A 27,091-nucleotide genomic window follows, 5' to 3' on the forward strand; every position below is an offset into this window, starting at 1 on the left:
GACCCAGTGGTGCAAGCATGTTGGAGGTAGGAGCTATTTGTCCCATTTTGGAGCTTTTAGACCAGACAGAAGAGATCAAGGCATTTGGAAAGGACCAAACCGGCACATCGATCCCAAACTGGTAAGAAAACGGGAAGCGGCGAGAGGACCCCTTGGGACATGCAGAGCAATTCTGATAGGTTTCCTTTGATTTGGGGAGCGGAACACTTCCCAGCTGGAGAGGCAACATCTTTGGGTTCTACTTGGAGGGATGATTGTAGTGTACAGTTAGCTCAAAGTGAGGAAATGCAGAATTTCTTGGTTGAATAGAGGAAAAGGGGGGGAAATCCCCTTCATTGCATTTTTTCTTCTTGCCAAATGTATTTGTGTTTCTCCAGCCTAAGGTGAAGCTCAGTTCTGAAAAGCTCTTCTCTGGGCTTTAAGCAAAAAGCAATTGTTCTGAGCGGCCAAAGTTTGATTGGAAAAAAGAGGGGTTGGGGGGGGGGACATTTTTTAAATCTAGAACTAGGCAATTGTAGAATTACAGATGTTTAGCCCAGAAATAAATCTACAAATATCCTAACTTTTGAAGGAAGCTCAAACTTTTTTTTTTCGCCCTGGAAACTAACGGTACAAAAGATTGTTAATGTCTCCCCCCCCCAACCCCCAAAAAGCGTCTGCGGGGTGGGGGGAATGAAGCCCACTTCAGTGAGTTGTACCTTTTGGTCAATGGCCAAAAAAACCCAGAAACCTCTCTCATTCTCTTTGTTCTCTCCCTCTGGCAGCTGGATTGCTGTGTAAAAAGTTGGGGGAGGGGGGACGCCTTTTGGAAGGTGGGGTTTAACTGAATGAAAGAGGGCGACTGTGTTGTTCTTTCTCCGAGATTGATTGTTCCCAGATGTGCATTACAAAAACATCTGGTTTCTTGGAGCGCTAGACCCCTGCACAGAGCAGAAAGGAAAGTTCCTCCATAAACTTGAGCAGACTTTCCCACTTCCAGCTCAGTGCATGCAACAGCCACATCTTTCATAGCAAAACAACTGTGCTTGGGTGCGGGGGTAGATTTAATGGGGTTCTTCCGCTAGGTGAGTTGGAGCCTGGGGGGGTGGTTGGCGCTTGTTGACTGATGATATTCCATTGATCTGCTCCGAATGAGACACTGGGATGCATATGGCTAGTGCCCATCTCTTGGGACCCTTCTACCACTCACTCTTCGTGGGCAGCGGCGGGCGTGCCCAAAGTGAATGTAGCAGCATGCCCTTGGGTGAGCTTCCCAAGGGGGGGAAGGGGCTGTCAGCTGAAAGGATGAATTGGGGACTCGGGGCGAGGGCAGAGGGAGCTGGTGGCTCGAAATGCAGCTTTGTGGAGAGTCAGAGCTCGTCTACACTCGGACGTTTTCCGGACTAAGAGTGATTTCAGTAACTTGCCAAGTGGAGACCGGTCCCAGCAGCTTGTGGAGATAAGAGGAAAAGCTGTGACGTTAACTAACCAGCAGTGGCCACCGTGACCAGTCTAAAGGCGCAAAGGGCCATCCTTTGTAATGGCCCTTTGTATCAGTAAACAGATCGTGCAGCCCAGGGACCAACTCCATGGAGCAAAATTGTTTATTTTTGGAAAGCAGTGCCTATGGGTACCGACCAGATTAGGGCCCCGTTGTGCCAGGTGGTGGACAGACCCCCTGATAAGAAACAGTCCCAGCCCTGAAGAGCTTAGAGTAGAAACAGACAAGACAAAGGGTGGGAGAGGAAACAGGCACAGGGAGGTCAAGTGACTTGCCCAGGGTCACACAGCAGATCAGTGGCAGAGCTGGGAATGGAACGCCCTGGACCATGCTGCCTCTCCTAGGCAGGTTAGCTCTGAATGTTGACTCCATTCCAGTTCGTCGCCAATCTTGGATGGCAGGGATGAAAATAGAACTAACAGAGTTGATCCGCGCTCGCTGCATGGGGAAGCGCATTGAGATAAATGCTGGCTTTTGAGGTGTAAGCGCATCTCAAAGAATTGATTAGAAAAAGCTGAACTGACCGGGCGTTGCCACCCGCTGTTTAGGGATACGAATGTTCAGACGAAAGACGTGAGCTCTGCCCCCGTCCGCAGTCTCCATCGCGCACACAGCCACCCCACCTCAGACTGATTGATCCCTTTGCCAGCAGTCTTGGCCGAGAGGCTAAGGCCTGAATGGGCCGTGGAGCCTGTACTTCCCTCTCGCTCCTGGCTGTGTGGATAGAGGACTTGGTGTGTGGGGTTGCCATTCTGCCCATACCCTATGCCCACCACACTCGCACACGCTAACAACCCAACCAATTAACATATTTCAACCCTGTAACTTAAAGAAAAAGATAGAATAACGTGACTTTCTCAGTCTGGCAAGTAGCACTAACCGGGGCCTGGATTCGATCAGTCAGGGGGGGCCCTTCCAGGCCTGTGTGAATGGGCCCAGTTCTGCCGTCGCCTTGTGAGAACTCCGAGTCCAGCAGGGTGGAACAGAAGCACTGCGCGGCTCAGGACAATGCAACCAGGGAGGCAGAAGTCAGAGGTGGGAGTTAGATGCACCCCCTTGGATCCACCCGTACGAGCGGTTGGGTTATACAAGTGCCAGGCTTGAGCCGTGGTCAAAAGCGAGGATGAGTCCACCTGTTTCTCTCATCGTGGCAGGTCGGGCTAAAGGATGGGGCTCCAGGAGATGCGGTGACTCTTGGGACGCCAAAGGAAGGGGCGCTGGGTCTATCTGGCAGTGGTGGGGAGCTGGGCAGGGAGGCGGCCCCGTTTTCCTCCTCAGCACCCCCAGTTCCGGCAGCTGAATTCCAGCGTACCCAGCACGTGGGCTGACAACAGGGTCTTCTTCCTCTTCCTCACCTCACTCGCTAGAAAAGATGGGATTGGCCTTTTCCTTTCCCATGTGGACTCTGAATCTGTTCCCCTTTATAGCCCCGGCGGGGTGGGAACTGGCTTGGAACCAGACTCCTCAAGCTCCAGATGCAGCCCGTGGGGGAAGGAGGTTTTTGAAACAGTGACCAGCTCCAGCGGGTCCCCCCTCCTGTGGACGTTTCCACCCCCCTAACCCAAGGCGGTTGCCCTTTCCTGTGATGCCGCCCATGTGCCTGTTCTCTGGGCTGCCAGCTGTGGAGTCCATGTGCACGTGCAGAGACGTGTCGCATCCTGGGTGCAGAAGGCTCGGCCCCAGCACGTTGACTCTGGGCTCTTCAAGTCACAGCGTCCTCGTTGATTGTAGACGTCAACGGGAGACCAAAGCGAAGCTCGGAGATGCTGCAGGGCCCGTGCTCCAGCGACAGTGCGGCGGCACTGCTGCATAGCCAGGGCATGGGCATTTTATCCACCGGCGCGTGCTTTTGTGACGTGGTGGTAAAAACCTGCGCCGGCGTCCTTCCATGGCCAGCACCAGTGCAGCTCTGCCATTGCTGGAACATGGGCAGGAATCTTTCCTAGTGTAGATAAGGCCTGAAGGAGCAAGGATCGGCCAACTGAGGGCTTCAAAGACTAGCACTAAAACCTTGGAATTGGTCCACCACTGGCTGGAACGGTGTGTGCTCTCATCAGTGTGTGCTGTCTGCTAGGCTAGCTGAACCTTGTGTGTGAACCCCACATGAAGAGGCAAATGAGCCTCATTCACTCTACTCTCTGCATGATCTTGGGCAACTCTTTTCCCCGGACGGTGCCTCAGTTTCCCCATCTGTATAATGGGGACCATTATCCTTGCCTATCTCACAGGGGCCTTTGTAAGAGTTTGTGTCTGTAAAGTGATTGGAGCCCTTCAGACACAAGAGGCAGGAAAAGAGTTAAGTGTTTTATTAGGGACGGGCAAGCGCATTTGGCCTGGTTTCAAAGGCACTGGAACATGATGGGCTTGGAAGTTTTGACTTGGATTTATTGGCTTCATATGCCACTCAGAGGCGAGACTGAGACAAGCAAGGGAGGAGGGACAGTGTAATTGGGAGGGGTGAGAACAGAGCCTACAGACCACAGGCAAGTCACCCAGACGTGCTAGTTGAACTCTAGGATGATGGGCTTGTCCCTAGCCAACAGCACAGGCTGCCGGTCCTGGAGCTAAGCCAGTGGTTCTCAACCCACTGTGGGCCGCATCCAATACTACCTGTATAGCCCTGAGGATGTCACATGGGCCGCAGCTGTGTGCTGACTGGGCCGCGGGTTGAGAATCACTGAGCTAGGGAAATCGTGAATGGGGCATGGAAAGTACCCAGGGCTTCCAGAACAAGACAAAAGAGGGTTTGCAAAATCGAAGTGGCTTTGTCAACCCAAAAACCCCGGTGACTAGATGTTGGAGGATTTTGTAGTCCTTGCTATTCATTCGCCAGTGATGCACAAGATGCAAAATACCCCTTGACACAAGGACCATATGGGGAGCAGTCGAACTCTATCTGTTTCACCCCAGAGAGGGAGAAATCTTGCAATAAGCTCTCGGTAATGTTGGGTATTTCACTGCCAGCCACGGGGGCTGCAGGTGTGGAGACAAAGCGGTGGGAGGGCCTAGGATTGGAATAGCAGGAGATGCTGGATATCTGGATTGAGGTGTATTGGCAACGCTGTGGGTGGTGGAGGGCAGGACTGGAGTGCCGGGGGAAGTGGGAGGTTGCAGGACAGGATGGAAGTACATGGGCAAACTGGAGGGAGAAAGAGGCAAGAGTGGACCAGCAGGAGGCGCTGTGTGTGGGGACTGAGGGGCATTGGCAGAGCTGATATGGAAGCTTCTGCAGCACCTTCCTCCTTTCCACAGTTGCCTACAATTAACCATCAGTTGTTTGTCTCTTAAATGCAATTCTCGAATCTCGCTTCCCAAAGCTATCACGGCATTGCTTGTGCTTTGATGGGAGCCTGGCGTGACTGCTCCTAGGAAGGGACACACAGAGCCTTCCAAGGAATCCTTCCCAAATGAGCTCACGTCTCTGCAAACCACTGAAAGCCAAGCACGTGCAAATACCGAAAAACCCAGTGCCCAGACCCTCCTGCCTTGGGGCAAAGGCCCCACTCCCAGCCACCGCTTTGCTCAGACTGGGTCTCCCGGCACCCAAAGAGGAACCTAGTTTGCTTGTTGAAAAGTGCTTTTCTGGATCATTGACCTCATTCCTTTTCAAGCTGATTGCATCAAGGGGGCGTTTGGCCCTGGATTAATTGATTGGAGGCTGGGGAGGGGCGGGGGATGGGGGGGAGAAGAGCATCAGCATGGGCAGAAATGGCCTCCTTCGATGCTCTGCGCACGCAAGCAGAGTTCCGCAGCATTTCTTCAAAGGGGAGGAAATACCAGGAAACTTTCCGAAAGAACGAAGCGTGTTACGTCCAGGCCTGTTTCAGGACACTTTGCTCAGAGCATCCAGCAAGCATTTCCTTTCCAGGGAAGGACCTTGGGGGTGGGTAAAGTGGGGGGCGGGGAGCATTCCAAGGAAAACCGGTATGGTCAGAGGGGGGAGAAAGAGAGAAGAAATTCTCCCCCTGTCGCTCAGGAGAGCAAGTCTCTATTCATGCATGGAGAAATCAAAGGACGCTCGGAAAGAGCTGCTGGACGCATTAGAAGTGGGACTGTCAACCTGTACGCTGGCCCCTTAAATAGGAGGCTTTTGACCACAGTCTGTGCTAATTGCAGGGTTTGGCTGTGTGATCTAACTCTGCACACACCGGCCACCCCTGTACCTCTGCTCTTTCTTAAAGGGACACACACCAAAGCGGCCATCTATGCCAGTGTATTTTTCAGTTCACATCAGTCTGGAAAAGATTCTTTCAAAACAGATCCTTCCCCCCTCCCTCCCCGTGTGATTTGCAGTTCCTGCAGCTCCCATTCTGCAAACACCCCCACCGCACTTGACTCATACAGTGGCTACTCCCATGGGTTAAATTAAGCATGTGGGTAAGTGTGTGGGGGAGCCGGGCCTTTGTTTTCAGGGTGGGGAGTTGATAAGGGGGAATCCCCCTTTTTTTTAAAAAAAAAAGTGTTTAGTAAAGGTTGTGCAGAGGTGCTTGTTACGAAGGAGTTTTGGGAAATAAGCGTTATACACTGATAACAGGGATGACTTAGAATAGAATCATAGAATATCAGGGTTGGAAGGGACCTCAGAAGGTCATCTAGTCCAACCCCCTGCTCAAAGCAGGACCAATCCCCTGCTAAATCCCCAAATGGCCCCCTCAAGGATTGAACTCACAATCCTGGGTTACAACGCAGGCCAATGCTCAAACCACTGAGCTATCCCTAGAGGAGGAAAGCAGTGTTCCACCTTGCACTGGCACTAACGAGACTCCGGCAGCAGTCCAAGCGGTGGATAAGCCATCGCAACTGAATCTTTGCAAGAGAAGCCTGTAAACACATGGGCAAAATATACGGGAAAGGCGAAGGGAGAAAAAAGACGTGTTTTTTGTTGGCACGTTACCACCCCCTTGTCCCCCCTCCCTTTACAAGTTGCACCAGCAAGTCTTTTGGCTGGCAGCTGTACAACCTGCAGGGTGTATTTGTGTCCGAGGAAAAGCTCTGTGTAGCACAAAAGCTTATCTTTCATCAGCAGAAGTTGGTCCAATAAAAGATGTGACCTCCCCCCACCTTGTCTCTCTAATATCCTGGGACCGACGTGGGCTACAACATCACTGCGCACCAACACTTAAGCGTAAGCAGTGTCTGCTCTGATCAGTACTGAGCAGGGCCGGCTCCAGGCACCAGCCCACCAAGCGTGTGCTTGGGGCGGCACCTGGAGGGGGGCGGCGCGGCGGGGCGCTCCGGGCCGAGAGCGGGGCCATGACTGGGCTCGCCGCCCTCCCCGCGGCGCTCCGGCCGCCGGGGAGAGCGGGGCCCCGGCTGGGCTCACCGCCCTCCCCTCGGCGCTCCGGCCGGTCGGGGAAAGCGGGGCTCCGGCCGGGCTCGCCGCCCTCCCCCCCGGCGCTCTGGCCGCCGGGGAGAGCGGAGAGCCCCGGCCGGGCTCTCCGCCCTGCTTCCGGCGCTCTGGCTTTCAGTTCTCCTTGGGCAAAACCAGGCTACGTCTTTGGTTTCATGCCCAAATCTGAAGTTGTTTTGGTGTATTTGTTTGTTCTGCAAGGGATACGGAGCATCCACAGTTGGTCCTGGCTTCCCAGATTTTACTGGAGAGCTTGTTAGTTGTGGGAAACAGGGCTTTGGAGCGGAGCCCGGAGCTGGAGCAGCTCCGGAGCAGTGGAGCTGCAGGTTTTTGCGTGGAGCCGGAGCACAGCTCCAAAGCCCTGGTGGGAAACGTTCACTTCATTGCTAGAGCGTTCTGTACACATATTGTAATACCGGTAGGTAGTTTAACATGCTGCAGTACTGGGGACCCTTCAGGAAATTTTTCCAAAAAAACGTTCTGGCAAAAGTAAAATATCCAACTAAGTTATTTCTCTTATATCAGGATTTCCCCTTGGGCATTGTGGAATGACCCCATAGCAAGCACTGCTTCGCCACTGCTTCATGGGAATTTTAGTTCGGTGGTCTCATGCCTCCATTTTATTCTATGGGCCAGCTCCCTGGTCAGACTACATCTCCCATGATACACCACTGTGGCCCTTCTTGTTGAGCCATCGTGGTGTATCACAGCAGATGTAGTTGGAACCTGCCTGTAGAGGAGACTGGGGCCATGAGCCACCTGAACAGCAGCTCCCAGAAGGCACCGCAGCAGCATTCCTGAATCAAATTTTTTCAGGTATTCGGTTTTTCGACTAAAAGCTGAGATTTGCAGTGGGAAGCAGACACTTTCCACGAAAAAACTTCTTTAATCTATGCCCCAATTTTCCATCAAATAAACAGTTTCCACCAGGCCTCGTGCTGCTGCACTCTATCGCACAGCCATGACGTTCCACCCCAGAGGTGGCTGCGTTTCAGTGGGAGGGGAAGAGAATGCTGAAGCGTGTGGTTAGTCAAGCACTGCTAATGAACGTGTGAGGATTATGGTGAGATAGTTACCATTTTTAAGCAATTCCCTGTGTGTTGAGAGAGGAGAACAGGGCGTTAAGATGAACGTTGGGAAGCCAGGGCAGCTGTTTAGCACAGTTGCGTGTCAGTGCTGACCATCGCGTGAGGTTTTGGATTGAGTCAGAGGCCATCTTTGGAGGTGACCCAAGATGCACCCAGGGGTACTGCTTCGTTCTGCCTTCCTTTGAGGCTGATGCTACCTGGAGTCACTTCTCTGACTGCCCTCCACGTAGGGCACCATCCGTGATGCCTCCAGCTGCTTCCCCTTTGGACGTCTCCTGGCTTCAGCTGATCCTGGTGTTAAAAACAGCGAAAAAACAAACAGCTGAGTAAAGTGAGGCTAAGCATTCATTGCTAAGCATTGACAACCCTAGTCCTGTTTTCCCCACGTGATGGGAGGGGGATTGATGATGTCTGGGCTGGTGTAGACCAAGAGAAATCACATTCTCGCCACTTGTACGACGTTTTCCTCTACCCGAGTGGCTGAGATGAGATCCTTGCAGATGAGTTTGTTCCGCTCCAAGATCAGGTCGCCATGCCTCTCCCGGGGAGGTGGAGGAGGAAGATGGAGCGAGGTTGCCTGCGTTGGCTTGGATTGAAAGCCATTTCTTTACTGAGTCATTGAAAGACTTTCCATTTCATGTGAACTTAGGGGGGAAGGAAGGGTGGTTTGGTGGTTAATGCCCTGGACTGGGACTCTGGAGATCTGGGTCCAGTTCCTCCCTGTGTGACCTTGGGTAAGTCACCTCATCTCTCTGTGCTTCAGCGCCTCGTCTCTACAGCGGGGATCATAATTCTCCTACCTTTTCTGGCTTGGATGGAAAGTTCACTGGAGCAAGGACTCGCTCTTGCTGGGTATATGTACCGCCCTGAGCACAATGGGACTCTGATCTCAGCTGGGGCCTCTTAGGAGTAGCAGGAAGTGAACGGTGCTGGATTGACAGGACTGAAGGCCTCTGTTTAGCCACAGGGTAGAGATCACATGTTGGCAGCAGTACAGACTTTCTCCGGGTCCCTGCTCCGCCAGCGTGCCTCCATCCATCCCCAGAGGGACCCTCCCTAGGGGTCAGGGGAGAATTCAGTCTCCAATGGTCCTTCACCTTGCTGCTGAAGCTGCTGGTAGGAGATGGAGAAGTAAGTGCCTGTCCCCACGGTGGTGGCTTTGTGATATAGACACCAGTCCTGCTAGGAGCTGGACTGAGATCCCCCCCAACCCTGCGCTGGGGTGAGGATGAGCTGGTGACTCTGAGGCTGCTCACAACAAACCGTATCAGAGATCCCAGATCCTCCTCTCTCCAATCCAGCCTCCATGATGGGCTCTTGCCAGGAGATGTATTCGCTTGCTTCCCCCGCAGCGCTGTGACTCAGACAGACATCTTGTTTGGGGAAGAAGGGTGCTCTCGCTCCCTTCCCACCAGCAGGACATGCTTGGGGAGATGTTAAGATCCGCAGACCACTTGGCTCGGTGTCGGCTGTTACCCTGTGTGGATACAGTAAGAACAAGGAGAGAACGTGCTTATGGCAAGTGACCTTTGGACAAGGAGCCCAGCATGTGTTCTCACTTAGCCGGGCTGGGCTTGCCCTCCAGAAACTTCCATCACCCCAGTGGAAAGAGGCTGCCTGTGTGGATTTTAATTGGGAGCAGCCGGCATTCTGCACTGGGGTTACTAGTGTGCACGGACCGCTGAGCGCGCCAAGGAGAGTGGCCGATGGCATTGCCTATTTCTTGCTGGAGAACTCGGGTTCAAATCCAGCCCCGGTCACTTGTGCAGGGAGTTTGGCAGCATCGCTTCTTGGCATGCTTTGGGTACAGCATTGCACGGTTCCCTCGGCCTGGCAGCCTCTGTTCTTCAGGCCCTGTGTAGGAGAAGCCAGGGTATTGCAGGCCAGGGCTGAGCGCAGTGTCGGATGGGGAGCTTGGAACTGGGTTACTATGGGTCTTGCAGAGTGGGGCAGTGGCAGAAATATACATAGGACCCAGGATGGGGATGGTGGATGGGTGGGGTTTTGGGTTTTTTGCAAGTCAAGAACAGTCCCTCCCAACAGTCCTGGGTAGGGTTGCCAACCCTCCCGGTTTCACCGGGAGTCTCCCGGAATCCAGCCCTATCTCCCAGAGGCTGCTGAAGCCAAACCGGGAGATTTTAGGTGGTTAAAAGTCCAGCGGTGCAGCGGGGCTAAGGCAGGCTCCCTGCCCCTGGCTCCACGCAGCTCCCAGAAGCGGCCAGCATGTCCCTCCGGCTCCTAGTTGTAGGGGCGGCCATGGGGGCTCCATGTGCTGCCCCCACCCCAAGTGCCAGCTCCGCAGCTCCCATTGGCCGGGAGCTACAGGGGCGGTGCCTGCAAGCGGGGGCAGCGCGCACATCCCCATGGCCGCCCCGCCACTAGGAGCCGGAGGGACATGCTGGCCACTTCCTGGGAGCCACCTGAGGTAAGCGTCACCCGGAGCCCTCATCCCCTCCTCCACCCCAGCCTGGAGCCCCCTCCTGCACCCATACTCCCTCCCAGAACTTGCACCCCACACCCTTTCTGCACCCCAACCCAGGCTCAGCCCGGAGCCCCCTTCCACACTGCAAACCCCTCGGCCCCAGCCCAGAGCCCGCACCCCCCTCCCACACCCCAACCCCCTGCCCCAGCCCGGTATAAGTGAGTGAGGGTGGGGAGAGCGAGCGACGGAGGGAGTGGGGAATGGAGGGAGTGGGGCAAGGCCTCGGAGAAGGTGCGTGGCAAGGGTGTTTGGGTTTGTGTGATTAGACAGTTGGCAACCTTAGTCCTGGGTTTCATGGGCCTGCCCTGCTTTGACCCCCAAAAGCCCTGTCCTGGTTGAAGGGCAGTTTGCTAAGGGCCCCCAGACTGAGTGGGATACGGACCTAGTGCACAGGAGCAAATGGGGCAATAGAAATCAGAATTAAGGTGCATTGGCTGGTCAGTGATAGATGCTGTCTGCAGTGTTGTCTCAGAGCAATGAAATGCATCCTGTTCCCCTACACGCCGTCTAAAAAAGAAATGGTGAAATATCGTCAGTTAGCTCTTACGGAGCCCCTGTCGTCTGATCTCTAATGCTTTACAAAGGAAGGTCGGTAACATTAGCCTCACTTTACTGACGGGGAAACTGAGGCATGGGGGTTGTCCGAGGTCATGCAGCACATCCGCATCAGAGCTGGAAACAGAACCTGTCTCTTTTGGCTCCCAGCCCAGAGCCCTAGACATCTAGCAACAGGCACTGGGGATGCTCCTGGTAGAACTGGAGTCAGTGCAATCCTCTTGTTAGAGCTTGGCGAAGTGCTTTCCGATGAGGCTTTCTGCCATGTGCACGGAGGACATGCTCTGCTTCCATCAGGAAGGGAGGGAATGCTGCAGGTTCCGGCGACCCACCAGCATCAGTGGGCTTGGGTGGGGGCTTGGGCCCATTATAGGACAGCCCGGAAGACCCCTTTAAAAAATAAGCTAGTCTTGGCAGGGACGCACACGGAGGAGCTGCTGATGGATTCCTGATGGGGAGGAAGGGATGGTCTTGTGGTTAAGGGGTGCGGGAGTCAGAACACATGCGTGCCAGTCTCTACTCTGCCACTGACGTACTGTGGGGCCTTAGCTAAGTCGCTTAAATTCTCCAAGCCTCGGTGTCTCTGTGATGGGAGGATGATCCTCAAAGGGGGGAAGTTCAGGCCTCATTAATGTTTTGTCCAGTGGCTTTGAGCCCCGTGGCTGGAAGATGGCACAGAAATGGCAGGTGTTAATTCTCGGTGGTTCTATGTGGGAGAGCTTAGAGCTAGGTGTGCAGGAGCCGTTAACGGGTCCGACTTGGCCAGCCAGCGACCCCAGTAATTCCATCCCCATTGGCCTGGGAGATGAGTGGTGACGCATCAGCAAGAGGAGGCTGTAGAATGCCCCTTTGGCATCTCGGCAGTACCCCCAGACGGCACCTAGGGATTGTCCCTGTAGTGACATGGTTGGGACGACATCCAAAGCCTCCTGCTAATCCCTTCTCCCGTCTTCTTTTCCAGACTTCCCAAAGCTCATCCAACTACCTCCTCCGCTGCTTCGCTCCTCCCCGCTGCCCCCCGTGACCATGAGAGCCGTCTGTCTCCTCCTGCTGTGTCTGCCAGGTGAGTGCAAGGCATCCCAGCCCCGAGCCCGCTGGCATGGGCAGGCCAGCATGGCATGCGCGTACCTTGGGGAAAAGTGACCTGGTAGAGTCACTGTTAGAGATCCGCCCACCTGGTCAGTGATGGACCAAACCTGGGGGTGGGGGGAGAGGCACAGTCCCTCCCCCACAGAGCCTCTGATCTAAGCAGACGAATGACACCGTTCAGGTGTACGATGCGCTGACCAACCAGCTCTCCGAGTGCGGCAGAGTTTTCATCTCCTGAAGCCCGGACTCAGATGCCTCTCCCGGGCTCGGCAGTCACTGCTCGGCCTCCCGGAAGAGGGGCGTGGAGGGGGAGGAGTGTTCGGAAGCGATTCGAAGGGGAGAGGGAGTTAGAACCCTTGGGGGCAATGTGGCGGAAGGCAGAAAGCCAAGAGCAGGGGGAGGGTCCAAAGGAAGGGGCTAGGCAGTCTCCATCCACGGGGCTTCAGGAGTGAATAGAAAGAAAAGGAACCGAGGACAGGACAGCCTAGAGGCTACAACAGTGGATTGGCCTAAATGGGCCTGGGTTCAATTCCCTGCTCTGTCACAGATTCCCTGTCCGTCACTTAGACTCTCTGGGCCTCAGTTTCCCCACCTGTGAAATGTGACGGCAGCCCTTCCCTACTCTCCGGCGGTGCTGGGGGGCTGGCTGGTGCTTTGAGATCTGGGGACACTAGGTCCAATGTAACAACAGATTATTGCATCATTAATGACCTTTTATGTACTTGTCCCTGTTGGCGTGGGGGGAATAGAGGGGTGCCAGGGAGACGGCGTCACTCTCGATCGGTGGTTTATGTGGGCAATTAACAAGGCTGTAGGATGTCTGTCCCCGGAGCAGGGCAGGAGGACGCCAGTAGCTCTGTGAGGTTAGAATGCATGTCTCCGTTCCCTAGCAGCATTTGCAGCCTCGTGCTATTACATGAGATCCAGCAAGTGAAACCAGCCAGCTTAGCTGATCCTTGAGTGAAACTGAAAGAAGCAAAGTAATGTTAACAGTAAGAAATATGCACTAAATGTTCGGAGTAACTTCACGTAGAGTTTGTGAAAGAACGTGCTTTTTAACTCGGTGTCACTTTAAGGCTGTGTGTACATGGGAGCTGGAGAGGAAACGGATTTACCATCCCATGAACATTTTTGAGATTTAAAAAATGTTCCCATTCCACGTCGGGAAGAAACCGAGGGCTTTCAAAATTCTCCATCACCCACACACGGGGATGAGGGGGTCATATCCCAGGTGACTGCCCTACCAGGCCATTGGCTAGGCTGGAGCTTTCTCCCTCTGGTTTAGACCAGAAATTCCAGCCCGGACCTGCGACATCTCAGTGAACGTTTCGTCAGAACCGTACGTTCCCTAGGAATCTTTTGACAAAATTGTTTTGAGCAGCTCTAGTGTGTGCTTTATCAGGGAAATCTTGTTGGGGCACCGCCCCCTGCCAGCAGGAGCACTAGTGTAGACGGCACTCGGGCATTTTCGCCATCCTGTCATCTGAACCTGGCAGGTCTATAAAATACCCGTGGCCCCGGAGGCCTGTCTACACTTGGGCTCTCGCTGCCACGGGCAGAGCTGGGCCTCAGATGATCAGTGGCAGCTGTGGCGAGCAGCGTAGTGTTTGGGTTCCCAAGGATGGTAGCCAGGTGAGCACCTGGGAAGGCTGAGTGCATGAGCAGCGGGTTTCAGAGGCCGGGGGAGGCTAAGCCTCCCCTAACCCAGCCCTGAGCGCTGAGGCCTGGCGCCCCCTTTCCCCCCTGAAGCCGGCAGGGGCTCAGCTCGGGCTGGCAGCCTGGAGCTGGGGCTCGACTAGCCGGTTGCTTCGGGGGTCGGGCCGGCACTCAGGGGCTGGAAGGCGGCCTGGGGGTTGAGGAGGTTTGGTGAGGGCTCCTCCAGCCGGGTGGGTGAGGCCTCAGGCAGAAGGGGCAGGCCTGGGGGACTAGCCTCCCCAAAGGGGGTGTTCATGTGCTGCCCATGGCTGGGTGTATTTTTTCAGTGGTGCACATAGGGAAGGGGCAGTGGGTAGCACTTTCCACTGGACGTTCAGCCTGTGTTTGAAGCGTGTGTGACAGGGAGGAGAGACCCTGTGGGAATTTCCAGACTTCATGAGGGGAGGTGCATTTTCCAACCCCACCGTGGGGCCTGAAGATGGACAGGGGGAAACAATGGGTGCTGAGCAGTGATTCGGCTCTTACAGCTTATTGCAAGGTTTGGGGTTTTTACCTGGCCTGGAGTCATGTTAGGCTGTTGCTCTTTCTGGGCCTAAGCCAGCTCTTCTCCTTCCTCATCTGCCGTCTGCTGCTTTGTGGACACCGACCTCGCTGAGGAGTGGAGGAGCTCTTGTTCACTCAATGACTTCCAGCCGGAGGGAGACTTGTCCCAATTTCCTGCTTCATTTGCCAAGCCCTTGACTTCCAATGCATCTGCTTTCCTAGCTGCATTTGAATGCAAATGGCTGAAGAGGCTAGCGTGCATGCGTCCCATAAGCACACTAGGTTCGGGGTATGTTGCCATCTGGACGTGGGTACCCCATCGGCACTCGGGGGGCTGTGGGTGCGACACGTGCTCTGCAGATCCAGAGGAGAGGACCTTAAATGTCCACTTTGCTCCGCGTCCGGCATTGTCGGTAGCTCAGCCCAGATTGGACCCCAGGGTGCTTTTAACTGGGATCCAGCCACACGTCAATCCATTGGGCTGTCGGTCCGGACAAAGCATGAGGTGATTGTCTGTGCACCTCGGCGGGGACGCCCGTTTCTAATACACTCCCTGGACTTGTGCTTGACGAGACAGATTTACCAAGCTGCCAGCCAGCTCCAGGCACCAGCCCTTGCTGTGGGTGTAGGAAGGGTGAGGGACCAGGCTCCGGAGCAGCTCCCTCGCTTTGCAGGCCTGCCCCACGCTTGCTGATTTTGGGACCTAGCACTTTTCGTGCTCTCGGAGGTCCCTGCGGGAGTTTGTGGCCCTCGTTTGCGCTGTCTCTGTGTAGCGCACACCCTAGTTAGGGTTGCCAACCCTCCAGGGTTGGCCTGGAGTCTCCAGGAATTAAAGATTCATCTTTAATTAAAGATTATGTCATGTGATGAGATCTCCAGGAACCCACCCAAAACTGGCAACCCTAATCCTAGTGCTTGCGTACACGGCTGGACGCATCCTCCGCGAGGTGGTGGCTCACAGCTGGTTCTCAACGCTCGCGCTCTTGGCGAATTTGAGGCCTCGTAAAGTTCCCACTTGCAGTGAGCAGGAGGATGTTTGAGGCAGGACCCGGAGCCAAGCACACTCTCCCAGGCCCCCCGCGAGTCCCTATCCAGGGGGTGGTGATTCCTCTCCTGGGGGGGTGGGCAGTCCACAGTCCGTGCATCTGATCCCCTCTAAATCGTGGAGACGGAGAGTACTGGCCCATGTAGCTCACGTCAATGCGATGTGCAGCCTTCAGGGGCGCCGCCATGTGAGTTCAGCTCACGCGAGTTGAAGCTGCTTCAGTAGAGCCATGGTGGGACAGGTAAATGTAGCAGACTGGCCGCCTGGCTCGGGCTGGGCCTCCTGTTTGTACGGTACGGGCAGTGGCACCATGGAGCCGGGCCCATGCTCTGCGCCCTGAGACCCCACCAGCCCGCTGGCTCCCCCCCCGCCACCCACCATTTGCTCCTCTCCACCTCCTGGCCTCATCCTCCAGCTTCTCTCTGCCCCTGGCCGGACCCCAGTGCCCCTCCAGCTCCGGGCAGTCTCTGCTTCCCACCACCTGCGCGGCCCCGCCTGTCTCCCCGGAGCTGAGCCGCCTGGGACTGGTGCAGAAGCCTGGCTAGTCCCAGCCTGGGGGGGGCGGATAGTGTTGGGGGATTGGCTGGGCCCCTCCAGGCAAGTGGGTCCTGAGGGAGCCCGGCCGGGGCAGGCCCTGGCCTGGCTGATCGCGCCCCCTCCTGAGGGGCCGCAGCGATTCCCGGCCCTGGGACTGGCCCTGGCTGCACTGCCGGCTCAGACCGGCAAACACTCACCTTCCAGCAGAGCCAGTGAGTGCGGCCAGGAGGCAGGGCGTGGGGAGAGGGGTCTCTGGAGGGCCTGGGCAGGGGTGCTGGGCTGTGAGGGGGCAGAGAAGATCTCTGTGTGTTGGGGCACTAGGGAGTGGGGTTTCTGTGTGGGGTGCTGGGCAGTTGTGGTGGGACTGTGGGCAGCGGGGCGCTGGGCACAGTGCGTCCGGGGAGGCTCTGGCCATAGAGAATTGGGGTGTGTGTGTGAGTGTTGGGGCACTAGGGAATGGGGGATCGGGGGGGTGCTGGGCAGTTGTGGTGGGACTATGGGCAGGGGGGCGCTGGGCACAGTGCGTCCGGGGGGGCTCTGGCCATAGAGGAGCGGGGGGGGGGGGGGGGAGGATGTGTGGCGCAGCATGGGGCATGCTGGCAGAACAGGGCCACGGACCATTGTGCATCTGGCAACTGCCGGTTTGTAACTAGTGCCCTCGCACTGGGCTGAGCAGAGAGGGCTGCCCCTGCCATGCCATGCCCCTGGCCGGCCCCTTGCTCTGGGGACCAACCCCCCCGCGCCATGCTCCAGTGCCCCCATGGGGGCCCACACGTATGTTTGGCGCCGGGCCCACAAAAGGTTAATCCGGCCCTGCCCGGGTGCTGTTTGGGTCAACCCGGAGTCCTCTCCCGAGAATTCCTGCTCTGCAGGCGGCCCTGGCCACACCCTGACAAGGGGCAATCCCAGCGACTGAGCCGACCGTCCCAGCTGCCAGGATCGGTGGCCAGCCATGCGGCGTGGAGACAAACGCTGGCGCGCCTGGGGCGGAGCGTCAGGTCAGCTCTCTTCACACGGCCGAGCCCTGACAATGAAACTCTCAGGGAAACTGAGGTAGTGAAGGGCCTGTTGTCAAAGCAGCGCAGGGAGGCCCCTGCCTGCCGGCTTCCAGGCACTGAGCCCTTCACCCCCTCAAAGGAACCATTGTTATTGGTCCAGCATTCCTCCCTGGGGGGCTGGTGAACCAGATGTGCCTCCCTAAGGTGTCTGGTTCAGACCACGACCACCCTCGTGTGAACATGGAGGTGGAGTCCAGTTGTTGATTTCCAAGAGCTTTGCTATGCCAGCGGATTGGGGCTCTCCCAGGGCTGCTGAGGGTGTGGTGTGGGAGGTGGGGATTGAACTCACAGATACCTGCATGTTGGCTTGTGCCTGGGATGCTGGCTCCCCTTCTACGTGTCCATCCCACAGTGGGGGCAGCTTTTTTATGCTGAATCTGCCCATTAGTCAAGGGACAAGCAGTGGGAGCGGCGTGGGGGGGGGGGGCAGTTCTGAAAGTGTCAAATACTTTGATCACTCAGTAAACCACAATGATTTCTCTCTCCTGTGTGTGTGCGTGTTCCCAGCAGCGCTCCTGGCCCAGGGACAGTACGATCTCGAAGGACCTCCTTATCTTGACCAGCTGCAGTATTCCCAGTACGACCCTCAGTTAGGTGAGTGGTCCTGGTGGCTTCACGTATATATCTCCCCCCGCTCCATCCCTCCACACACACGCCTGCTCTTTCTGTGTCTTGGTGAGACGGCTTCACCGCCTAACAGATCTCGCCACCTGGGAGGGTTTTTTCCTGATGTTCAGTCTGAATGTCCCCTTTCTGAATTTCATTCCAGTTTGTCCCACGCCAACCCTTTCCTCTCCCTCCCTCGTATTTACACCTTTCAGGTCCTTGGAGAGAGCTCCTCCCAACCCCTGGTCCAGTCCCAGTCCACAGATGTCGCTCCATTAAACTTCCCCCTAAACCAGTCCCTGGTAACGTCTGATGCGCTTCACTGAACTCTTCTGATTTATAGGATAGTAGGACTGGAAGGGACCTCCCTGGGTCATCTCAGTGCAGGGGACTGCACAGGGCAGGATTAGTCGCTATCTCCCTGGTAACAAGGTGCCCAGAGACAAACAGAAGCACCTCCGATTCTATGTTCCTGGATGCTGTTGCCTTTAAACTGTATTAAATGTTTCTCACTGTCACATCGCCCAACAAACTCGCAACGGATATGCTGCCCACGATCACCCCTAGCTGATAGAGAAGGCTGGACAATTTAGGGTCCTCCCAAGTAAAATAGTCTGCCTTTTCCCATCTGGCAAAGCTAATTTATTCCATTAACAGACGCTTGGCCAACTCAGGTTTCTACTTTCCCTGTTCAGAGTAGCTCATGAGGTGTCAGGGAAATTATGATTGCAATATTGCAACTGAACTCTGATGTGCCAGGCTGCTTCCAAGAAGCATATTCACTGCCCATGAATCTTGATCAGTCTAGAAGAGACTAATGGCCAAGATTTTCAAAAGCGACTCGTGATTTGGGAGCCCCAGCTTGAAACATCTTTCAGAAAGTGCTGGACACCTGACCTCTGAAAACTAGGCCTCTGTATGGTGTCTTCAGGGCCGGCGCTTCCACTAGGCGACCCTAGGCGGTCACCTAGGGCAGCAGGATTTGGGGGGCGGCATTTTGCCACCCTCGGCGGAAATTCGGTGGCAGGGGGTCCTTCCGCTCCGGGTCTTCGGCGGCGGGTCCTTCACTCGCTCCGGGACCCGCCGCCGAAGTGCCCCGAAGATGCGGAGCGGAAGGACCCCCGCCGCCGAATGCTCAGAGGAGGAGCGCTGCCGCCTAGGGCGGCAAAAACCCTGGCGCCGCTCCTGGGTGTCTTGATCATTCCACTAATAGCTTTAGAAAATTTTGACCTACTATCTCAAACCATGTCTTCCCATACTGCAGTGGGTGAAAGTTTATGCCTTGATTTTTTCCCCCAGAGATCATAAAATATCAGGGTTGGAAGGGACCTCAGAAGGTCATCTGGGCCAACCCCCTGCTCAAAGCAGGACCAATCCCCAGACAGATTTTTACCCCAATTCCCTAAGTGGCCCCCTCAAGGATTGAACTCACAACCCTGGGTTGAGCAGGCTAATGCTCAAACCACTGAACTATCCCTGCCCACTAAGACATTTGTGACGGACACAAGATTTGAACCCAGATCTAATAATTCCTAGCCCAGTTTTGTAACCATAAGACCATCCTCTAAAGGATGCTGATCACTTATCTCTCCCGTTGACTCGGACGATCAGCAACTCAGAGCAGACTTGTAAACCCTAGAGTGGCTTGTCTGTACAATGCAACCACCTGGGATTCCATTGCCCTTGGGATTAGGAAATCTGTCCCAGGCGAGATGCAGCCACCACTGAGATGACTGGGCGAGACAGGTTTTGTGCAGAACGAGAGCAGTTTGTTTCCTTCTTCCACATGCTGTGGTGGTCTTTGCTGTTCCTAAAATGAGACCTTTCTCTGTGCTTTGTTTTTTTTTTAGACAATCAAGATTACTATGACTATCAAGGTAAGCGCTTGCTCTGTGGAGCACTCATCCGCTCTTCTGAGCTGCCCTGTTTGCTACAGCTGGCCAGCACTGGCTGGAGTGTAACTAACGTGCCGCAGAGGCTGCATAATTGTGCTTTGTTGGGAATATGAATTCTGCCGTTCCCAGCCTGGCTTCCCTTTTGCCTTGATCTTGCAGGGAAGGTCTAGTCCTGCGGGGTTTTATGATGCGGTCTGTTGCCCCAGTTACTATGTGGCATTGATACGTCACTGCGGGATTAAGGAAGAAACGGAGGAGGATCCAAACTGCAAAATGGGGAAAATGACCAATAAAACAAGGCTCCTGGGGAGGGAGAGTGCTGGGGTCTCTGGCCCCGTTTGGCGGGGTGGGGGGTGGGTGGTGCCCGATTAGTCTGAGCTGACCATGCTTGTTCTCCGTTGCAGATGCCACCCAGCGCACTCCCGAGGAGCAGTTCCAGTATCAGTCCCAGCAACAGACCCAGCAGGAGATCATCCCAGCGCCAACCCCAGGTGCGTCGGGGAGCCCTATTGTAGCCAGTATGTCTGCTGCTGTACAGTAGCCGAGGAGCTGATCTGCCCTGTTTAAATGTGGAACAGAGGATAAACAGTGTCGTGTGTGTGTGTTGCTTTCCTGGGCAGTAGCACCTATCCCAGAGAGGGAGGATGGCCCAGTGGTTAGTGCACTGGCCTGGGACTTGGCAGACCTGTGTGCTCTGCCACAGCCTACCTGTGTGACCCTGGGCAAGTCACTTGGTTTCTCAGGGCCTCGGTTCTCTGCACAATGGGGATAATGGCCCTCCCTGCCTGGCGGGGCGTGGGGAGGCTCAATACATCCAAGATGGTGAAGCGCTCAGACGCTGGAATAACGGGGGGCCCTTATGTACCTTATAGACAGGAGCATGAGTTGTACCAGTTTGCAGCCCATTCCCAGCCTGGTGCTGTTTTCTCAACTCCATCTATTGTCTTTCCCCTCCAGATTTTCCCGAGACCGAACCCACAGAACCTGGACCTCTTGGTAAGACCCGCAGCCCATTGTTCTCTGAACCGTAGGGTGCCTCCGGGAGCTGCAGCTGCCTGAAGTCAGCTCGAAGCGGGAGGAAGGGCCTGCAGGAGGCACGGCTGGAAAGTTTAAAGGAGGTGGAAACAGCTGCTCACTCGAGCGCTGAGAGAGGAGCCAGGGCACTGGTTTTCCCCCCTCCACTCCCGAGCACGCAGGCAGGACAACCTGGGGTGGAACGTGAAGGAGACACCCCAGCTGGGAGGCGGGGCTGTAGACTCTCTCCAGCTGGCAGGAGCTGCCTGGTGGATTTCTAGCTTTGATGACGTTTTGCTTACAGGAAACGCTTTAAATGGAGCAGGGGGTTAATGAGGCCACCCTCATAACTTCTAATCCTTCAAATCACCATTGATCGATTGCGAGCATATCGTCTGAGGTCTGCCTGCAGCGTAAGAAACCCGTAGCTCTCCGACATGGCTGCCCACACGCCAATCTGCCTTTGAGCAGGGAGTCTGAGAGAGAACCTGCCATTAACAAGCAGGGTAGTAGATGGGACAGAGCGTTCTCTCCTTGGACCAGATCCTGCAGCCCTCCCTTCTGGGAGCAGCCCTGCTGAATCCAGCAGCGCTTCTCCTGGAATTGCAGGATCAGGCCCTTCCAGCGGATGCTGTCGGTGACACTTGTTTTTTTAACTGATGTCGGAGAGTAGCTTAAAGACCCTGCGCTGCGCAGCCCCTCCTCCGTGGGGAGGAAATGTTCAAACCCCAGAGAAAGCACAAAGTCCCCTTGATTTCCCCCCCACATGGATAGATTTCCAAGCCATGGTGCCCAGTGGGCCCTGGAGGCTACGAACAAACCTTGTTACATTTAGCAGCATTTCTCTGGCTTTCACTGTTTGACTTTCACTTTAGTTGTTCCGTAATCCTGCTTCCTCCCTCTCCCCGTCGCGCTCAGCTTCGGGAGCAGTGGGGGGCTGGTCTCCTCCGCCTTCTCCCTAAACTCTGCCTGCGATGCCGTCTGCCGTCCCTGCCCCAGAGTTAGACACGAACCAGCTGAGTTTGCAAAGCCCCATGGAGTTTCCTTCTCTTGCCCACAGGTTCTAGCTGGTTACCGCTCTGCCTTTGGGTTAGGAATCGGATCTGTGCGCGTAAGGGGAACGTTCAGTGGCAGAGCTAATGAGGGTGGGGAGCAACAGCCCCCCGTCGTGGCCTCTAGGTGTATGAGGGGTGCCTTTTGGGGGCCCTGCAGTCACCCAGCAGTGGCCACTCCTGTCCCGCAAGGCTGCACCCAGTTCCTCACTCAGGCATGCAACATGGTGCCCGGGGTCCCGTGGCGCTGTGACCCCATGCACCACATCGCAATGCCACTCGCTCCAATTTGGCGCAGCCGCCTGTCCATCATGACACCCGTATGGCGCTGCAACCCCATGCGCCAGCTTGTAACGCCCGGCATGGGGAGCTGGGCCCAGGACAGGAGCCCACGCTGCTGGGTGCGTGTGGGGCAGGCTCGCTCTGCGGCCCGCCACCAATGACCCATCTGGCTCCGCCACTGGGAGCATTGAGCTGTTGGGGGTGGACACGTTACTGAGAGCAGTTGGGGTTAGAAGTCGGCCGTCTCCCGGTGACGTGGTGTGGGGCTGCTGCATGTGCAGCTAGCTAACCGCCCGGCGTTGCAGGCCGGGGGTGGAGGGACGGCGCAGGCCAGCGCTGGCGATCCTGCCAAGCGTGCAGAGACCGGGGTGCTCTGCTCTGCTCCAAGCTAAACACTCTGGCACGGTGTCGTGAAATCACATTTTTCCTGCTTCCGCCCCCCTCCCCCCCAAAGGGAAAATCGAGATCACCTTCCAGATTGGACCTACTCCTGGCGCTTGCCAGCTGGCCGAACTAAAGGAGGCGGAGAACTCCTGCTCCCGGCCTAAGGAGGCCAGCTTTCCAGGAACTGCTGGATGGCCCCGCCGTGGGCTGCTGGCAGCACCCGAGGTGTTAGCCGCCTGTCTTCTGCCAAGTGCTGACTACCCTCCAGCCCCTGCAATTCAAGGCCCTTGCAAGATGTGGCTTTTAGCTTGTTCATTCTTCGCAGCAAGGGCTTTATCTGCGAAGCCCCTCCCATGGGAGCAGCCCTGTATCAGCACCTGCCCTCTCACCATTGAGATACTAGCTGCGGGCGCACACCCCCCCGTCCCCCCTAAAGCCGTGCCAGCAGCAGGGTTTGCAAGCTAAGCAAGGCTCCGGCGTTCATGCAGTTGAGGGGCAGTCCCCTCTGACAGCCAGGCCAATGCCCCAGCATTCTGCAGGGGGCGCTATTGTGCTATTAGGGGTCGTCTAAAGCTGAGGTTCTGGGCACGGCTCTGTGCTCATTAAAGAACTCGCCACAAGAGGAAAGGCGTTAACTCAGCTGTCCAGCTCCAGTAACTAAATTCTCCTTCCCTGAAGTCCCTCCTCCCCCCCAATCCAGTTTTCATTGGAGATAAAGTCCTTCACTTTCTGCCCTAAGCTGTGGGGCTATTTAAACAGTTGTGCTGTTCCACCCTAGAAGTGGCTGCATTTCCCTGCTCCTTAAAGCAATTCCCGGGCACGGGGGTGCAGTCGTTTGGGATCCGACGGGATGAAAGGTGCAATAGAGAGAGGACATTCCTACTCCAGCTCCACTCCGCTTGTGGGGCACTTCATTAACTCGGGGAACCAGGAGGTCCGAGTCAGCACTGGCGTGGCACTCCCATTGAGATGGTGACTGGGCCCACGGACGATCTCCCCCCAGCCCTCCGCTGCCCCAGCCTGGTCAGAACTCCATGCTGCAGACCCAGCAGCCAGTGCAGAAGAAGCAAGAGAGGCTGCTCTCCAGGGAAGGGTTAAGGGAGCTGGGCGGCTTGCTGACCACGGGCTCTTCAATGAAGTTGTGGGTCCCTGTTAAACACTCATCCCTACCTCTCAGCTTCCCCCATTGGCACCAATGCCAGAGCAACAGCAGCTGCTCTGGAGCTTGGCTGATGTCAGCGGCCAGTTTAATGGGCTAGTGCTCTGTCCCCGGTGCATGTTCTCTCGTTGGGCAGATTGCCGGGAGGAGCAGTATCCCTGCACCAGGCTCTACTCGGTCCACAAGCCCTGCAAGCAGTGCCTGAACGAGATCTGCTTCTACAGGTAAGCGGCAGGCAGGGCTGCACCGCGTGGCCGGGTTGGAGGGCCAGGCCCCGGTTTTTCATAGGCCATCCCAGGAGCAGCCCCCAAGACGGCCCAGTTTTGCATTTAATAAAGGAAAACAAAAAGTTCCATCTGGGTAGGGTGACCAGCTGTCCCGATTTTATAGAGACAGTCCTCATTTTGGGGTCTTTTTTCATATAGGCTCCTATTACCGCCCCATCCCCTGCCCCGGTTTTTCACACTTGCCGTCTGGTCACCCTACATCTGGGCTGCTCCGAGTTCGCGGTGTGACGAACCGAGTTTGGGGCTGCCCCTTTGCACGGAGTGAATTTGAACTACACGTGGGCAGTGGCTTGTGACCCTTGTCCTCACTAGCCAGTGAACCGGAGCTTACAGCTTGAGTGGCTCCATTCACGCGCCCCGTGGCCACACACACAACCCACTCATGGTAACACAGGGGTGTGGGGAGATAGGGCAGACCTTGAGGGAGCCTCCCTTGACAGCCAGAGGTAGTATCGACATAGGCTAACACCACGAGGTAACCGAGAGCCACCAACACCTTCCCATGGGCCCCCCCAGAGCCCTGGCCCTGTGGCTTGTGTTAGAGGGGAGGAGTTCTCCCCCATTTCGCTGCTGACTCAGCTGCAACACCACTGCACACGTGATTAAAAAGAGCCCTTGTCTGCGGTATTTCATTCCCCCCAAAACGTGGCCCAATTTGACAGTGAAAATACAGGTCACTTTGGCCCAAGCACGGGCAGGGACCAAAGAGCCCTTCCCCCACTCCATCCACCAGGGCGTCTCAGGCCGTGCGTTCTGTTCTCCCTTTCAGCCTCCGACGGGTGTACGTTATTAACAAGGAAATCTGTGTCCGTACCGTGTGCGCCCACGAAGAGCTGCTCCGAGGTAAGGAAGTGATGTGCTGGCACTGAGCTGCCGCCACAGCGTGAATTGGCCCGTGAGACGGGATGCGGCCGGGTCTCTGGAGGACCCTGGGAGGGGACATTTCAGCGGGAGGCTGGCTGAATGGCAGCTCTCCTAAAAGGGGGGGAGGGAGAGATTTGGCTCACACCTGGTGGGGACCCTATACTTGGGCAATGGGTGCGAATCACTCCTCGATCAGTACACAGGAGCGGCTGGTGAGAGGGTCCAACCACTAATTCCTTGCTCTGCCCTCCTAGGACAGGCCGGCCCCTCTGCCCCTAAGATGCTAAACTCCTGGACACAGCTGCTCGGGAACTGATTTATTTTATCCCCTGGTGGGGGGGGGCGAGGGACAGGGATAAAAACAAATCTTCAGCAGTAGAAACTTTCTGGCGTTCTGGTTTTCAGTTTTGACAAAACCCTGAACCTTTATGCTCCATCCCCCCGAGCTCTGCCCTGTTCCTTCATGGTTCTTCGCCTCCCCTCCACAGCTGACCTGTGCCGTGACAAGTTCTCCAAATGCGGCGTGCTGGCAACCAGTGGCCTCTGCCAGACCGTGGCTACCTCCTGCGCCAGAAGCTGCGGCGGCTGCTAAGGCTGGACGGCGGATGCCACAGCAGACGCACGGGCCACGACTCTGCTGTCTCAAGGCCAGGCCAAGCCGAGGCAGAGGAAAGTTCTCTCCCCGGAGCGACCTTCCGTCTGCCCCGGTAGAATAACATTGTCATTGTGCTCATGAAATCAATGGTGCTAAGGAAACATGGTGCATGAAACAGCATAGAAGTCCATTTTGTGCACATAATATAGGGATTTTTATGGGGTTTTTTTTTATTACTTTTTATTATATTGGAAGAGTCACCGGCAGGGGCTGGACTGAGCCAATGCAGTCTGATTGGACTCAGCTGGCGCAGGCCAGCCCAGCCGGGCTGCTGGCTCGATTTATACGTAGAGAACAAGTGTAAGGAGTTGTCTGAATTTCTGGTCTCTCCCCCCCCCTTCCTCCCACCCACCCTTTTTGCTGCTTTCTTAGACTGTTGCCCTTGTCTCTCCTTCCTCCTCCTCCAACTTTCCAGTGGGTTTGATGGCTGCTGCTTTAGTCCTTAGTTTGGACCAGGGTGCAGCTCGAAGCTCGTGCTGGGTGCAGGCCCAAGGGTCTATTTTGGGGGGCCCGTCTGGCCCCAAAGTTGTGCCGGGCTTGTTCAACTCTGTAGCTTGCCACAATGCTTCAGGAGCTGGGCTCTGCTTGCTGCACCCCACCCCCACTCTGCCTCACGCCCCGGTCGCCTTGTGAACGCGCCAACGGGCTGAATGGCAGCTTGGCATATGCCCCAATTCGCCTCTGCTCAAGTGTCCGCTTGTTGCCTGCCCCACTGCGATCGCAGGGAGGGAAACAGCGGCTCGGCTGAAGATGTCTGAGCTGGTATGCTGTACTGCACGAGAGGCAGCCCGGGGCGTATTTTGACAGCTGGCAGGGTACTGCTGCAGAGATGGGAGACGCCCGTTCTCTCGGTGCAGGGACTTTGAATCCCCCTGGGGAGATGACGGGCTAGAGAGGTCAGAGCAAATAACATCCGCCCACTGCAGCCAACCTTCAGAAACTCAGGCCCTGGAGCGCCAGCTGAGCTGGGACGATGCTGGTGCCTGCTCCAGGCCGTTCCTTCCTTGGAAAGAAAATGACTCTTTTGAGGTAGACGTCGCACAGGTGGGTGGATGGAGGCCACTCGTACCCTCTCCCTCTGTGCTTTGCCAAAGTCAGCCCTTTTCAGCTGCGGAGTTTAACTCTTTCCCCGTGCTCTTGCTCCTTCATCTCTCTGCTTCCTCGGACGGGTGCTAGCTCACCTGTATCACCTGCAGGAGAGCTTTGTGGTCCACTGAAAAATCACTGGCCGTCTCTGCATCAACAAGCCAGGCATCTGTCACTCTTGCAGCTCCATACCTGATCCAACTGGGGGTGCCCTCGTTTCCTGTCCTTCGAGCCAGGTATTTAGGGTTACCGGGCTCAGCATTTCTATGTGTAAATGATTTAGGAACCTAAATCCCATTGACAGTCAATGAGATTTAGGCTCCTAAATGGCCATGCTGAGTGCAGCAACCACTAAATAGCTTGTTAAAAAAACAGGGCCATGGATGGAGATGTGACCCTGACTGTGTGCGGTGAACTGGGCCAGGCCATTTTCCAGTATCTCTGGCTTAGAGCGGCCCCGAAGCGCTGCATTCTCCTCGGCTGGTCGGGTTTGCTTGCATTCGCTGTAGCTTTGTACGGATAATTCCTTTTTTTTTTTGTACAAAACGAATGTTTTAAAAAAATAAACACCCCAAAAATATCATGGCTGGCTGCAGAGCCTCATGGCTTGAGCTGGGGGAGGAACGGCCAGGGCTGGGCAGCGGCTTGGGCAGCGTAGCAGCAACGTGGAGCACAGACATCCCGCCACCCGCTCTACTATGAAAATACTTTGCATTTCGCTACTGCGGCTTCCGCAAAATCCCGCCAGCAAAGAGCATCCTGTGAACGTTGTCCCGGAGCCAAATGCCGGAGTCCGGGTCAGTGCTTTCTGCTGCAGTTCCCCCTTTCCTCTTCCAGCCTTTCAGTTTAACTCCAGTAGCACCTCAGAGATACGAACACCAGCGTTACGGACTGGCCGGTCAACCGGACACCGCGTGAAACTGG

At 55.8% G+C, this 27,091-nt stretch overlaps 1 protein-coding gene across 2 annotated transcripts; it reads left to right on the forward strand.

Moving 5' to 3' along the window:
* MFAP2 (microfibril associated protein 2) lies at positions 1-26,750 on the forward strand. 2 transcript variants are annotated; one of them, XM_024206407.2, is made up of 9 exons: positions 1-121; positions 11,917-12,018; positions 17,391-17,477; positions 19,340-19,366; positions 19,789-19,875; positions 20,342-20,380; positions 23,412-23,499; positions 24,332-24,405; positions 24,915-26,750. In XM_024206407.2, exons 2-9 carry the CDS (start codon positions 11,982-11,984, stop codon positions 25,016-25,018), a joined length of 543 nt encoding a protein of 180 aa, XP_024062175.1. In that variant the 5' UTR covers positions 1-121; positions 11,917-11,981; the 3' UTR covers positions 25,019-26,750. The 2 variants fall into 2 exon arrangements, with proteins under 2 accessions (XP_024062175.1, XP_024062176.1); XM_024206408.2 differs by having other exon boundaries at positions 3-121; positions 17,394-17,477.
* Positions 26,751-27,091: the final 341 nt, after the last annotated feature.

Source organism: Terrapene carolina, unplaced genomic scaffold (assembly GCF_002925995.2).
Source record: "Terrapene carolina triunguis isolate 2854851 unplaced genomic scaffold, T_m_triunguis-2.0 Scaffold714, whole genome shotgun sequence".
Taxonomy (NCBI): Eukaryota; Metazoa; Chordata; order Testudines; family Emydidae; genus Terrapene; species Terrapene triunguis.

Excerpts from the sequence above, each read along its gene's own strand:
- MFAP2 (XM_024206407.2), top strand. The coding sequence starts at position 11,982 with ATGAGAGCCGTCTGTCTCCTCCTGCTGTGTCTGCCAG. Across the intron at positions 20,381-23,411 it reads CACAGAACCTGGACCTCTTG|ATTGCCGGGAGGAGCAGTAT; the intron begins GTAAGACCCGCA and ends CTCGTTGGGCAG. Across the intron at positions 23,500-24,331 it reads AACGAGATCTGCTTCTACAG|CCTCCGACGGGTGTACGTTA; the intron begins GTAAGCGGCAGG and ends TCTCCCTTTCAG.